This window comes from Nelumbo lutea, chromosome 3 (genome assembly GCF_056320005.1).
Source record: "Nelumbo lutea isolate HS-2025 chromosome 3, American lotus-T2T, whole genome shotgun sequence".
In the NCBI taxonomy this organism is placed as follows: Eukaryota; Viridiplantae; Streptophyta; class Magnoliopsida; order Proteales; family Nelumbonaceae; genus Nelumbo; species Nelumbo lutea.
This window is the reverse complement of record NC_142686.1, coordinates 63,562,802-63,577,611: the sequence shown is the minus strand read 5'-3', so window position 1 is coordinate 63,577,611 and position 14,810 is coordinate 63,562,802. Positions and strand designations below refer to the sequence as shown.

At 37.2% G+C, this 14,810-nt stretch overlaps 1 protein-coding gene across 4 annotated transcripts in view; it reads left to right on the top strand.

Annotated features, from left to right (window-relative positions):
* The window catches only part of BGAL9 (beta galactosidase 9), a 150,973-nt gene that overhangs the window by 57,850 nt on the left and 78,313 nt on the right, over window positions 1-14,810 (top strand). For all 4 annotated transcript variants that reach the window (XM_088978864.1, XM_088978863.1, XM_088978865.1 and 1 more), the window contains 2 exons: window positions 7,902-8,017; window positions 13,994-14,091. In XM_088978864.1, coding sequence (XP_088834990.1) covers window positions 7,902-8,017; window positions 13,994-14,091 — 214 coding nt within the window. The remainder of the gene's footprint in view (window positions 1-7,901; window positions 8,018-13,993; window positions 14,092-14,810) is intronic.

Genomic DNA, 14,810 nt, shown 5'->3' with positions numbered 1-14,810 from the left:
CGGAAGATGTACCTCCAGTCCCATCAGACTCCTCGGGGGAGGATCATACTCACTCAGGTATTTTGGTTCCCAATGATGTCCTTGAATCTATTGCAAATGTTCCCTCTGCGGCTAATGACCTTGACTGTCCTATTGCTCATAGGAAGGGTGTTAGATTGTGCACCACTAAACATCCCATTTCCAACTTTGTTTCCTATGAGAACATTTCACCCTCATTCCGTGCTTTTCTTACTTCCATTGACATTGTTCCTATCCCTAAGAATGTGGCAGAAGCTCTTTCAGTTCCTGAATGGACAAATGCCATGAAGGAAGAAATTAATGCCCTTCATAAGAATGGCACATGGGATCTTGTTGATCTTCATAAGGGAAAGGTTCCAGTTGGATGTAAATGGGTGTTCACTGTCAAATATAGGGCTGATGGAACAGTGGAGAGGTACAAAGCTCGCTTAGTGGCCAAGGGGTTTACTCAAGTGTATGGAGTTGATTATGCTGAAACTTTTGCTCTTGTTGCCAAGATGAACTCCATTAGAGTCATTTTCTCACTTGCTGCTAATTTGGACTGGGATTTACATCAGCTTGACATCAAGAATGCTTTCCTGAACACCACCTTGAAGAGGAAGTTTACATGATTTAACCCCCTGGGTTTCTGGCTCAAGGCAATGAACAGAAAGTGTGCAAGTTGAAGAAGTCCTTATACGGGCTGAAACAATCACCAAGAGCTTGGTTCAGCAAATTCCATGTGGCAGTTCAGCAGAAAGGATACAAGCAATGCCAATCAGATCACACACTGTTTGTGAAAAGAGGAGAAGGTAAAATTGCTGCCCTAATTGTATATGTAGATGACATAATTGTTACTGGTGATTGGGAGGATGAAATTCAGAGGTTGAAGTTCTTTATTGCCACTCAGTTTGAAGTGAAGGATCTAGGACCTGCCAGGTACTTCCTTGGAATTGAAGTTGGTCGATCAAAGAAGGGTATCTTCATCTCTCAAAGGAAATATGTCCTAGATTTACTTCAAGACACCGAGAAGATGGGGGTGAAGCCAGTTGACTCTCCCATTGACCCCAACCATAAATTAGGTGATAGTCGAGGTGAACCTCTCAAGGATGTGAAACAGTTTCAGAGGCTTGTAGGGAGGTTGTTATACCTTTCTATGACTCATCCAGACATTGCATATGCTATTGGTGTTCTCAGTCAGTTCATGCATGCTCCTAGGTCCTCTCATCTTGAAGCAGCAGAGAGAATCCTCCGATATCTAAAGAAGTATCCGGGTGCTGGTTTGTTATTTCAAAAGCACAGACATTTAAAAGTTGAGGTTTATACAGATGCAGATTGGGCTGGATCCCAAAGTGACAGAAAGTCTACCAGTGGCTACTGCACATTTATAGGAGGGAACCTTGTTACATGGAGGAGTAAAATGCAAAATGTGGTGGATAGATCCAGTGCTGAAGCTGAATATCGTGCTATGGCCCATGGGGTAGCTGAAGGCATGTGGATAAAGAATTTGTTGAGTGAGTTGGGCTTCTTAATGGACAAACATATGTCTCTATTCTGTGATAACAAAGCAGCTATAAACATTGCTGCCAATCCAGTGCTACATGATAGAACAAAACACATTGAAGTTGACAAGCATTTTATCAGAGAGAAAGTCATCACAGGCGAAGTGTGTACTCCCTATGTCAATTATGAGAACCAACTTGCAGACATCTTTACAAAGGGTCTAAACCATTCCAGACATTATGATTTGTGTGACAAGTTGGGCATGATTGATATCTATTCTCCAACTTGAGGGGGAATGTTAACAGTTGTTTATATTCTCAGGTTTAGTACCGCAAGGGTACTGTTGTAATTTCCTCGTCTTTATGTTGTACAACTGGGCCAGTATAAATAATAATACTAACTCTCGTCCACGGTGTTAAGGAGGGCTCTCAGTCCACTCGAGTCTCCTCTCTTCTCTCCCTCTCTATTCTCCTCTGCTCTCCTCTCTTCTCTAGTTCTTGCTCAACAGACTCAAGGCAGAAAAAGATAAATGACCAAAACGTAAATGACATAACATGACTTGATCAATAGACTTTGACAAAACAAACTCCAAAGCAACTCCATTAGGTGGTCCAAGACTTCTATTAGGCATGTCCAACAAATATATTCCATTCGCCTCATGGCCACGTCCAATCATCCTCTGACATTTCAGGTTCTGAAAAACACAATGAGTAGGAAACAAGGTTATGGTACAATTTATGGATTTAGTCAAGTTACTAACAGATAACAAGTTGGTATTAAGCTTGGGGACATGGAGAATAGAGGATAAAACAAGAGTGTTAGAAGCTTTGACATCTCCTTTGCCAGAGGAGAGTAAGAGACCCATCAACAAGGGATATTTTCTCTTTACCAGAGAGGAGCTGATATGAACAAAAGAGGTTAGGTATACTAGTCATATGGTCTGATGCACTAGAATCAATAATCCAAAGGATTTTATGATTACCTGAAACAATAGCATGATTTGTAGAAGCACGAGCACCTGATTGAGCAAATGCTGATGAGGAGGTGTTGCCCGAAGGGTTGGATGCTGCAATAGTGGTCTCCAAGTGATTAAGTAACTTCCCATACCTTTCAAACTCAACTTTTACTGCTACCAACTACTCCATAGATGATTTTTCTTCACTTTCTCTATTTTCCCCTTTAGGCACTGTAGCAACATTTGCAGTTTTAGGCTTCCTTGTCTGACCACTCTTAAAGTTGCTGTTACTGTTGTTCCAAAACCTGTCCGGGAGAAGTTTTGGATGGAGTTTCCAACTAGTGTCCTTAGTATGCTTTGGTTTCTTGCAATATTCACATATCACTTCCTTCTTCTTAGTCGGCCCTTTTGGCTTTATCCCAACATTTGCAAAGTGTTCTGAAGGTGGTTCCTGTAATTGTACTTGTCGCCTACTCCCTTTATTGCTCACCATAGAGTATGCTTAAGCAAGAGTGACTTCATCCTTGGTCAAATGTTTTGCCTAATAATGTTGAACTCAAGGTTGAGTCCTGTAAGAAACTCAAACACCCTGTTTTGTTCTACCAATTTTCTAAATGTCTTTGCATCCTTAGTGCTCTCCCATACAATTGTCCCCATAACATCAATTTCCTGCCACAATGATATCAACATGGAAAGTAAATTGCTACACTCTTTTCCCCTTGTCTCAGATTGTATACATCACTCTTCAACTTATTGGCTCCCGAAACATTCAACTTCTGTGAATATGTTTTAGTGGCATTGTCCCAATCTCCGTGGCAGAAGTCATCCAGAGGTAATGTTGGCTTATGTGGGGGCTGAGTAGAGTTGACTAAACACCTAATCATTGTATAGTTCTCCTGCATCCATTTTTCATATGTAGGTTCTGTCGCTGTGGGGTTCTCCTTACTACCTGTGAGATACCCCAATTTACCTCTACTACAAACATAAATTTGTATAGATTGTGCCCATGCTAGATAATTGGTTCCATCTAGTTTAATTGTAGTCAATCCACTAAAAAAGGAATCTACCGGACCAACCCCCGGATACCGGAATCTGCTTCGTTTCACTTCTAGATTGCTCCATTAATCAAACGAAAATAAAAAACTGGTTTTTCATGGACCCAACTGAGGTCAGCTTAGTACCAAATAGTTCAAAAACTAGGGTTTCACTGCACCCGGCTCAATGGGTGAAAGAGAGAAAGGGAGGCCGCTCCTACCAGAGCTTCCCAACCTTCTTCAAACCTCAACCACCCCCTTCTAGGGATCAAAAGAGACCTCCCAAGCCCTAAGCGCCACACCCAATCCTTCTCCTTATCCTGTAACTTGAAATCTCTCTAGTCAGTTAGGATTTTGGGCAGAAAAATAACAGCTCCACTTCTTGACACTATTCAGCCAGACTTTAACTCACCAAATCCTCTACCAACTAGGCAAATAGTCCTCTGAATGATCAGAAGCTTATCTCTCCATATGCTCTTCTAAATGAAGGGTGTACGGGAAAAGAAAAGGAAAAAAAAGGAAGAGGAAAAAACTTCTCTGATACCAAGATGTAAAACTGTCCTTCAAATCTGATAATTAAACCTGATTACAGCAATAAAAGAAGAAGAAAAAGAGGTGATTACAGCGGAAGGAAGAAGAAGAGAAAGGAGAAGAGAGTTCGATGGTTTCCTCCTCTCTCTCTTAATCTTTTATTGAACTCACTTAACTATGACTAATTACATCTCTGCCCTTAAGTGGGCGGCCAGCACTTAAATAACTTAAAAGAAACACAAAACAGGTTAACAAGCCCATTAACACATAAAGTGTAAACATGATGCTACTTAAAACATAAACAAGTACAAGGGCCTATTCGGCCTAGTCTCTCTACACTTTTTTCCCTTAGATAATAGAAATTTCAATTTAGTGGCCATTTCATTACAGCTGAAATGGCTGAATTAAATGACTTATGGCTAAGTATAGAGGTTCTCCTTAATTTCTGAAGTTGCAGTTGGTTTGATTACAAATTTAATTTGTTTATCCACTAAAAAGCAAAGCAATTAAGGTGCTAACTGTTTGAGTTGGTAAGGTCTTTGGCTGGTTGTAGTGGGGACTTGGGATTGATTCCCACCTTCACCTGGGTTGGGGCATTGTGGGTATAGGGGATAGGATACCGCCCATTGTGTAGCCCCATGAAGTACAAAAAAAAAAAAGAAAAAGCAAGAAAAAGTGCTATTTACTAAAAGACCCCCTAAGGTTTCATGGTAAATACTATGACCTATTCTATAGTTTCCATATTACTAAGACACTTCTCTAAGCACTTACTTGACTTAATGCAGCTTCTGTTGGGAACCATTTGTTTATCCCTTTGGGAGTGGTTTTTTAATTCTAAAAATACCTATAAAATTTCTTAGTTCACCCTTTTAGAAACAAATCTCTCCCCCAATTTTTTTTTTATTTTTATTTATTTTTATTCTAAAGATAAAACAAAAAGTAAAAGGAAGAAAACAAAAACAAAAGTTAAATAAAAATAAAGGTATATAATAGAAATAAAATAAAAGTAAATAGGAATTGTATATAAATATTTTTATTTTTCTCTTCTATTTTTATTTTCTATTTTTTGTTATCTTCCTTTATTTTAATTTATTATTCTCTATTTTTTTCTATTATTGAATATTTTATTTTATTTTTATTTCAAATCGACATTTCGGTTATTTTTTCTTTTAATTATTTTGGTTGAATAGACATTAGGGTCAAAAATATTTTTTTTGAGGTAAAAAGTCAAAAAAATATTATTTTAAACTTCCATGTAAGAGAATTGACAATAAGTGATTGCAAAGTAGAGGGGTTGTACACAAACTGTAGGGTAGGTCTTAGTAATTATGTGAAAGTATAGGGGGTTTCTTAGTAAATGACCCAAAGTAAAAATGGCAAATCAATAGGCCATTTAGTTTAGAAGAAAAAGAGAAAACAACAAAAAGGTGTGATCGATTAAGATTTAATGGAGGAAAGGTGAGAGAAAGTTCAGATCAATGAGAGAGGAGAAAGAAGTGTGGAGAGGGTTTTGTATGGGAATCATGGCTATCTCCCAGCTCCCAAATCATATGCTATTAACTCTATTAGAATGAATGATAAAATTACATGAATGCCCTTAATAAGGGTGGTTGCATAAATTAAGCATATAATATATATGTAGGCCCATTATAAATGAGGTTCACTAGCATAAAATAAAAGAAAGAAAAAGTCAAACTAGTGTCCGGCCCAACAACTCAACACTTCTCAAGCTGAGCATAGATATCAATTATGCTCAACTCCCTTAGTTAAAACATCAACTAACTACTCTTTAGATGTGATGTGTTGTAGACAAACTTCCTTTGAAGAAACTCTCTCCAATATGAAATGTCTATCTACCTCAATATGCTTCTGTGATGCTGAATAGGATTATGGGCTATATTGATAGCCACTTGATTATCATAGTACAACATCATTGGCTTATTGTAGACAATGCCCAACTCTTCCGAAAGAGATCTAAGCCACATTAATTCAGATATACTATGGGGCATTGCTTTGTACTTTACTTCAGTTGAAGACTTTGCCACCATTGGCTGTTTCTTACTTCTCCAAGAGACATGACTGCTAGCAACTAAAATGCGATACCTAGATGTAGACTTTTTATCATCAATACAACCTATCCAGTCAGCATCTGCATAAGCTTCTAACCTCGTATTTTCATGATCAGAAAATAGAATTCCTTTCCCTGGTGATCCTTTCAAGTAGTAGAAAATCTTTTCTCAATAACCAAATGAGTGTCCCTAGGAGCATTATGTTTCAAATATATAGGAGTGGAGGCAGGCTTAACACCAAGTTTCTCAGTTTGAACCAGCAAATCAAACACATATTTTTGCTGAGAAATAAAGATACCATCCTTAGATGGGCAACTTCAATTTCCAAGAAATACCGCAGCTCACCCAAGTCCTTTATTGCAAATTTTGTATTAAGAAAATGCTTGTGTTTTCCAATTTCTTGCACATCATCAACAGTAACTACAATAGCATCAATATAAATAATAAGTATGGTCTCCAAACCATCTTTCCTCTTCACAAAGAGGGTATGATTTGATTTGGTCTGAACATAACCAAATATAATAAAGCCATTATGAAATTTCTCAAACCAAGCTTGAGGTGATTGCTTGTGCCCATAAGCAAAATGACTACCACTATGCAAAACAATCCTACTTTCAACTGGATCAGCAACGACCAGCAACAACAAATGCTCACTGTATAAACTAGCAAGGCTTCTCCTACTTCATGTGAAACAGGTGATTGAAACTCCATAAAGCAAAATAAGGCACAAGACTATAATATCACCATAAAAGAATAAAGGCTACAGTAGAGGCATATTAACTGTTCTAAGACAGTGACACGAATTTAAAAGAATGATAAAATACAACAAATGAGGAAAAGAAGAGAAGACAGGTTTTAATGAATTTTTGCATGATTGTGCACATCCATGGTGGAGAGAGAAAACAATATTTAGTATAGGAGACACATACAGGAGGAGACAACACCGTTCTCCCTTGTACACCCTAGCTTATGGTTCTACATCTTCACAACAAGACTATTGGCTTAAATAAGATCATATCTGAAGGTTTGAAAGGGAATCCTATTCTAAACACCTGACCTCCCTGAAAGTGTGTGCTTTCCAGTCCAGTTCTCATTACCTGAATATAGACACATTTATTTACAACACCAAACACCAATTAACATTCGTCAAATAAAGAAAAAAAATTAGTCATACCATTTGTAAGTTTGCAAATCACAAATCAGATTTTTTCAAATGGGTATCCCTTTATGAGAAGAGAATAACTTCACCACCTACAACACCACAATGTCCCCACCATTATGGTTGCTGGAAAAGGCAACAAGAAATTTAGAGAAGAAAGGGTTTAGATCCCTTTAGAACCCTAGACCAATTCCCTTGGGAAATGAAAAAACACTGATTTGTGGGGGGCTACAAAAATCATAAAGAATCATGTACAGATCTGATTTCTTTATGGAGCTGATACTATGACTTGATACCTACAAAAGAAGAATCAAAGAGCACAGAAAAGAGAAGAAAAGAAAAGCAAAATGGGAGGAAAAATGGCCACATACAACATCTGACCCATTAAAAATATAAAACAGCAAATGATATCAACTAAACTACCTCCATACAGGTTACATAACTTCTGGCCCATAAATCAACCTAAACATCCACTATTCAAATGAGATATATACCCTTTAAATATTGTTTCTTTCTAGCAAGGTTTTATGTTCAAGTATCATTATTCCTTTCAGGATTTTTTTTTGACTGGTCGTGTTTCTTCTTTTGTGGGTTGGTCATGGTTAATTTCCATTTCTTTCTGTTAATGCCTGTTTGACATTACTTGAATGCAGAATAAATATTTCTGATGATGACATTTCATATTGGGAGAATACTGGAATTAATCCCACACTTAGCATAAACAGTATGCGTGATGTGGTACGGATCTTTGTAAATGGCCAGCATGCAGGTAATTGGAAGGAACATTATGCAGTGTAATAAAGATATGAATACACATTCAATGGTAGTGATGGGAATACAATAAAAATGATTATACATACAAAAGTCACTTTTTGTTTCTATGGTTGGTTTGCAAGTTGCATGGACATTGACATGGGAGTAAGAATCTGTTGCATGTCCAAGAAACAAATGTGGTGGCTATGTACAGTGCTGAAGCTTGGTACAGAGCAATGCCCCACGGAGTGGCTGAGAATATGTAGATAAAAAATTTGTTGGGTGAGCTGGTGTTTGCAGTTGATAGTCTCATGTCCCTTTATCAGGGAGAAGCTTGTTAGTGGGGAAGTGTGCACTCCCTATGTCAATTCAGAAGAGTAGCTTGCGGATATCTTCATAATAGGTCTTCATCACTTGCAGCACAATGACTTTATGTGACAAGTTGGGCATGATTGACATGTATGTCCCAACTTGAGGGAGAGTGTTAAAGCTGTCAATAGTTTGCAATGTAGTGCTGTAGAACATTTTTGTCCTTTTACCTTATTTGTTAATATTATTGGGTTTCCCTACTATAAATAGAAAGGCTGGTACCGCTAGCCCAATCTTTCGACTCTCCATGATATGTTTCTCTTTTCTTCTCTATTCGCTCTTCTCCCATTGTTTCTTCTTTTCTCCTTTTCTCTTACTTTTATCAAGAAAACACTGATAAAAAAGGGAGAATATTGAGAAGAAAAAGGTTGCAATAAATAAACATGCAACATGGTAATTGAAGACTCAAAATATAATTACGTTTATCGAAAATTCACATTGCATGACATTAAAAGGCACTCCTGGTTGGACATTGAAAAACTCAAGTTTCCAATCTAATTGCAATAATTTTTAACAGTACTTGTTAATAATTTATTTCAGGCGCATGTGAAATTAAGTAGATACTTACCCAATTCACCAAACAAAGCATTGCAAAATGGACATAGATTTGGCACAATCAATACATATCTAAATCATGCAAACATGTTTTGTTATTTATGACATTATACTTTGGTGAAGATGAATGGTCCAGGAGCCACAACTAGGACAATCTTTTGGTTTTTGATTGTCTGTTTCACAAGCTTATTCTGTGGAGACACTTGATGTACTATAGTTTTGTGGTCCCTGTTGTACTATAGTCTTAGTCTTATTTTCTTCTTTTTCATCTTTCAGACCTCTAAGGGTTCTTTTGTAATTCTTTACTTTTCTTCTTCAGCCCTTCAAGGCCTCCTTTGTAATTATACATGATTAATATATATTTTGACTCATTTGGGGTGGGGGTCAAACATTACAGTAGACACCCTTAAAACCTTTGGTGTTCTCACGAACTGGAAGATTGATATGGTATTAGAGCGGGTCATGTCTACCAGCTGCTGATTCGATTAGCTTCTTGGATTATTAGAGGATTGTTTGAGTATTTTGATTGCTATCAAACTCTGGTTGAAGGTTTTTTGAAGGCTGTTTTACTCAGTGGAAGCTGAAAGGTTTTTTATCTGGAAAAGACACTCAGCAGTCAGTTTTTTCTTTTTTCCTCTAAATTGGCTGATTCAATCAGCCTAAGACTCTATAGTTGGTGTTGCCCAGGCCTCCTTTAACTTGTTATTGGTCTGCTTTGAAGAATGGTTCGGTTGTGATAGGGTTTTGATCCCACCCTTATAGTTGACAGTCCTGCAACCTTCCATTTTGGGACTGACATTGATGTAACCCTATTATTCTGAGATTTCTGTAGCATAATCTCAGTTTATTTGGTGAAGTATTACATCAGTATTGATCTTGAACTGTTACTCATTTAAGTTGGGTGGTTAATCTCCATTTCTTCCTTCTTTTAGCTTCATTTTGAGCTCTGTTAACCTGTTTTGGACTATGGTCGTGATTCTGAATGTTTGAGAAGGCTGATATCATTCCCGTAAAGTTAGATGGAACTAACTACAGCATGTGGAAGTTCCATTTTGACTTCTTTGTTGAAGGGAAAGGCCTGGAGGGATATTTGAATGGGAAGGTTACTAAGCTGGATGGAATTAATACAATGGCTTATTCACAATAGAAGTTGGACAATGGGAAAATAGTCTCTTGGATACTAAGCTCAGTTGTTTCTCATATTGCAATATCAATGAGAAGAATGCATATTTCTTATGAGATGTATGCATACTTGAAGAAGGTGTATATTGATCCAACGTGTCTAGACAATATTGGATTGAATTTGAGATTTTTGCCTATTGCTAGTAAGAAGATTCGTGAATATTATGCCGGTTTGGTTGACTTGTGGGCAGAATATGAGCTTGTCCATACAGACCCTCGGACCTTGCAGAATGTGTTGAGTATCTCTAGCAGCACTTTGAGAAGAGGAAAGTGAATCAATTCCTTATGAGACTTAGGCCTGAATATGAGATAATCGGGTCTAATATTTTGAGTAGAGGAACTCTTCCGGATTTGGATTTAGTGATTGGTGAATTGTTGAGGGAGGAGACTGGACTCTTAACTGTTGCAAGTATTGATGGGAAATCAATTGAGTTAGGGGCTGACACAACTTTTGTTGTTCGAGGAAACAAGAAATCTAGTGCTAAGGACTTCTTCAAAATACAATGTTATGAATGCAAGGGGTTTGGTCACATTGCTTCTCATTGCAAGAAAAAGAATGTTTGCACTTATTGTAAGCAACATGGTCACATCATTCCAAACTGTCCGGTTAGGCCATCTAAAGGTGTCCAGAAGCAGTGCCAGCCACGTGCATATCAACTGACTAAAGGACAAACCACTGATATCTCCTCTACCAAGGGTGATTCTTCTGATAAGGGTGAGCCTTTTGCATCTATGGTTGAAGAGAAAATTCGGCAACTGGTATCCTTTGCTATTTCCTTTGCATTTTTTGTTTTTGGCCTATCTGGTGAGTTTTCTTATTATTGTTCTTCTCAATCTTATATTTGGATCATTGATTCCGGAGCAATTAATCATATGACAGGAGTTTACCCTGAATCACTAGATAGCATTTCTAAAGCCCATCATAGACATATCATTACTGCTAATGGTGAAAAGTTGAATATCATTAGTAGTAATGACCTGTCTAAGTTGTCATCTACTACCTCCTTCCTCTTACCAAAACTTTTTTTGTTCCTAACGTTACTACTAATCTGATTTCTATTGGACAACTTGTTGACGAAGGATATACACTTACATTTTCTCATGATGGTTGTTTGATTTAGGACCGGTACACTAGGAAGGTGAAATGGAAGGGGCGTAGGTTGGGTTGTTTATTCGCATTGGATTTTGAGAAATTTCTTCTTGATGTTTAGTTAGGAAAAGAAATAACGTTTATGGTATAAACATTTGGGACATCCACATTTAAAAAAATTGAAAATTTTGTTTGATTAGGTTCTATTAAAAATAAAATCCCATCTTTAAATACTTTTGATACCTCATGTGTTTCTTGTTGTTTGAGCAAAAGCTACATTCTACCCTTTCCTCACATTTGAGCATGCCACTTCACCATTTGAAATTATACATAATGATGTTTGGACCTCAATTGCTATTTCTCGACTTGGATACAAGTACTTTATGTTGTACTTGGACCTCAATTACTTTCTAAGGCAAATCAGAAGTATATCCTACATTTTGGTTTTTTCATGCTATGATACAAGTTCCGTTTCAATCTCATATACGTATTCTCCATTCAGATTTAGGGGGAGAATACATTGATGGAAACTTTTATCCTATATAAGAAGTCATGGGATACAAGTTCAACAAAGTAGTCCAAACACACCTCAATAGAATGGAGTGGCTGAGCATATTAATGGTCATGTACTTAGTGTTGTGAGAATCCTGCTACAAGAATCTCATGCTCCTTCGTTTTGGGTAGAGGTTGCTAACACTACTGTTTTCTTGATAAATTATGTTCCCTCCTTTGGTCTTTCTAATATGTTTCCTTTCTAGAAACTATTTGGTCATCCTCTAGTCTTATCTAGTTTCCATGCTTTTGGGTGTCTTTGCTTTGTTCATTTTCTGTCTCGTAAACGTTCCCAGTTATTTGCTCAGTCTGTTATGTGTGCCATTATGGGATATAGTCCAGATCACAAAGGATTTCATTGTTATGATCCCTTTGTTCGTCGCATTCGTATTTCTCGAAATGTTGTTTTCTTTGAGCATATCTCCTTTTTAGTTGTTGCTAGGCTATCTGCTCCATCTGTTTCTGTTTTATAGAAATTTGACTCACAAAATGTTTCTCCTCTAGCTGGTGCAAAAGATTTTTTCATCTTTTCTCACAAAAGGTTATGTGCCCAAGATCCTATGCCTACAACCCCACATCCTCCCGGCCTGGATCATCCCTCCATTGATGCTCTCGTAAGTGATGTTCCTTCCGATTTTGTTTCTATTCCTTTCACAACTCTTCGTTGGTCCTATTATATTTCTAGACCTCCTGATCATTATTGTTTCCCTTCAAACCATAATTACTTGTTTGCTATGTTATTTGTCACAAATATTCCCTACTCATATTAGCAGATCAGTTGTCATTGGTGAGAAACTATGGATGCAGAAATTCATGCCTTACAAGAGAATGACACTTGGGATTTAGTTGTTCCTTCCTCAGATGCTTTAGTCATTGGAAGTCATTGGGTTTGCACCATCAAGTTGAAGTTTGATGGTTCATTGAACTGGTACAAAGCTCGTTTTGTTGCTTAAGGTTACACCCAAGAGTATGGCATCAACTATGAAGAGACATTTGCTTCCGTTGCCAAGATTACTATAGTCTGTATCCTCCTATCTCTCTCTACTGTGCATTCATGGGCCATTTATCAGTTAGATGTGAAGAATGCCTTTTCGTTGTGAACTAAAGGAGATAGTATACATGAAGCACAGTAGAGAGAGATACTTACGAAATGCAAGAAACAACAAATAGTTTCTAAGTCATCTACAGAAGCCGAATATAGGGCTATGTCATTTGTGTGTAGTGAGATTGTTTGGTTTCAATCTCTCCTTGCTAATCTTGGTGTTCACCTCCCTACACTTATTTCTCTCTATGTTGATAACACTAGCACCACCAAGATTGCGTCTAATCTAGTGTCTTATGAGAGAACCAAGCACATTGAGGTGGACAGGCACTTAATTAGGGATTTATTTCTTCTTGGCTCCATCTCTCTTCCACATATTGCTTCCAATTTGCAGATTGCTGATATACTTACGAAGCCTATGATGGGATCTAGACATCTATATCTGGTGGGCAGACTGATGCTTATGTCTCAGCATCAGTTTGAGCCTTTGAGGGGGAGTGTGGAGACACTTGATGTACTGTAGTTCTATGGTCCATGTTGTACTATAGTCTTAGTCTTATTTTTCTTCTTTTTTATCTTTTAGCCCTCTAAGGGCTCTTTTGTTATTCTTTGTTTTTCCTCTTCATCCTTTCAAGGGATCAATTGCAATTATACATAATTATATATATATATATATATATATATATATATATATATATATATATATATTTACTCATTTTGGGTAGGACTCCAATATTACTGTAGACACCCCTGAACCTTTGGTGTTCTCACGATTTGGAAGATTGACATATTCATATTTAGCAATTCCCCTTGTAGGAGTCAAGTTTTATGATTAAGGTGACAAAGCCTCAAATTTTAATCTGCTGAGGATCCGAAACCAGTGATGGTTAAGAAACCCAACCTTGATGTATTCACAATAATACACTGACAATCCCTTGATTACCCTGCAGTTTGCATACAAAGTCCAACCACATGATCATTACCCCTTTAATACACTATTCCCACATCCATCTTCAGTGTGTAATGAATGATCATTGACCTGCATGCTCATCCCAGTCATGTGATTCTGCATATGTAAATAAAGCATAGGACTAAAATGCACATATCTTACTAATCTTATTTATTTTGTTTATTTATATTTTTTAATGCTCACATAGTTCAAGATAGTTTCACCCAAGTTGATATATCTTTTGGAAATGAAGGCAGTACAGTTGGACGTTGGGTCCAAGTGGTGCATCCTCTAAATTTATCACAAGGATACAATGAGCTGACAATATTATCTCAGACAGTGGGCTTGCAGGTATTTTTAATTAAAAGAATACTTTAGATGCATCTTATCCTAGCATTTAATAAAAGATAAGCTGTCAATCTTCTTTCTAGAACATTGCGATCTGCATATTGTCTGAAGTTTTGTCTAACCAGAATCTCATGAAGACTCTGGCATTTGCTGTTTTATCCATGTTAATGTGTTTTATCATGTGGTGGTATCAATTTAATGAGATAACGCTATTTTCCTCTGCTGTAGTATCTACATATTACTTGCAGTTTTGGATGTGGTCATGGGTTACTCTGTGGAGTAGCCAAATTTGGAGAAGTTTATCCCATATCTCCTGAATTAAGATTCCAATTTATCAGCAAAATTGCATTTAATACATTTGGCACAATATACTACAAAACTACACATCATATAGACAATACTGGTAAAGCACCCAAAATTGACTTAGTCAAGGGAGTTGATTTTGATGAGGAAGTCAAGGAAGAACACTAACTCCAAGTGAAGCGGACTATGGCTATATTTTGATGTAATGTAGTTTGATGGAATAAATCAGAAAGTGGCAATTTGAGACGAATGAGAGGGAATTTGGGAGTTAATTTCTTCAAATAAAGGATCTAAGGAGGGGGAGTTAACACCTTAATGAGAGGCAATTGAATGGAGTGTAAAATAATAGTTTAAATTACATGTTTTTGCTCACAGTTAGAGAAGGAACAAATTCAAAAGTGGGGGTGTTTAGTGAAGAA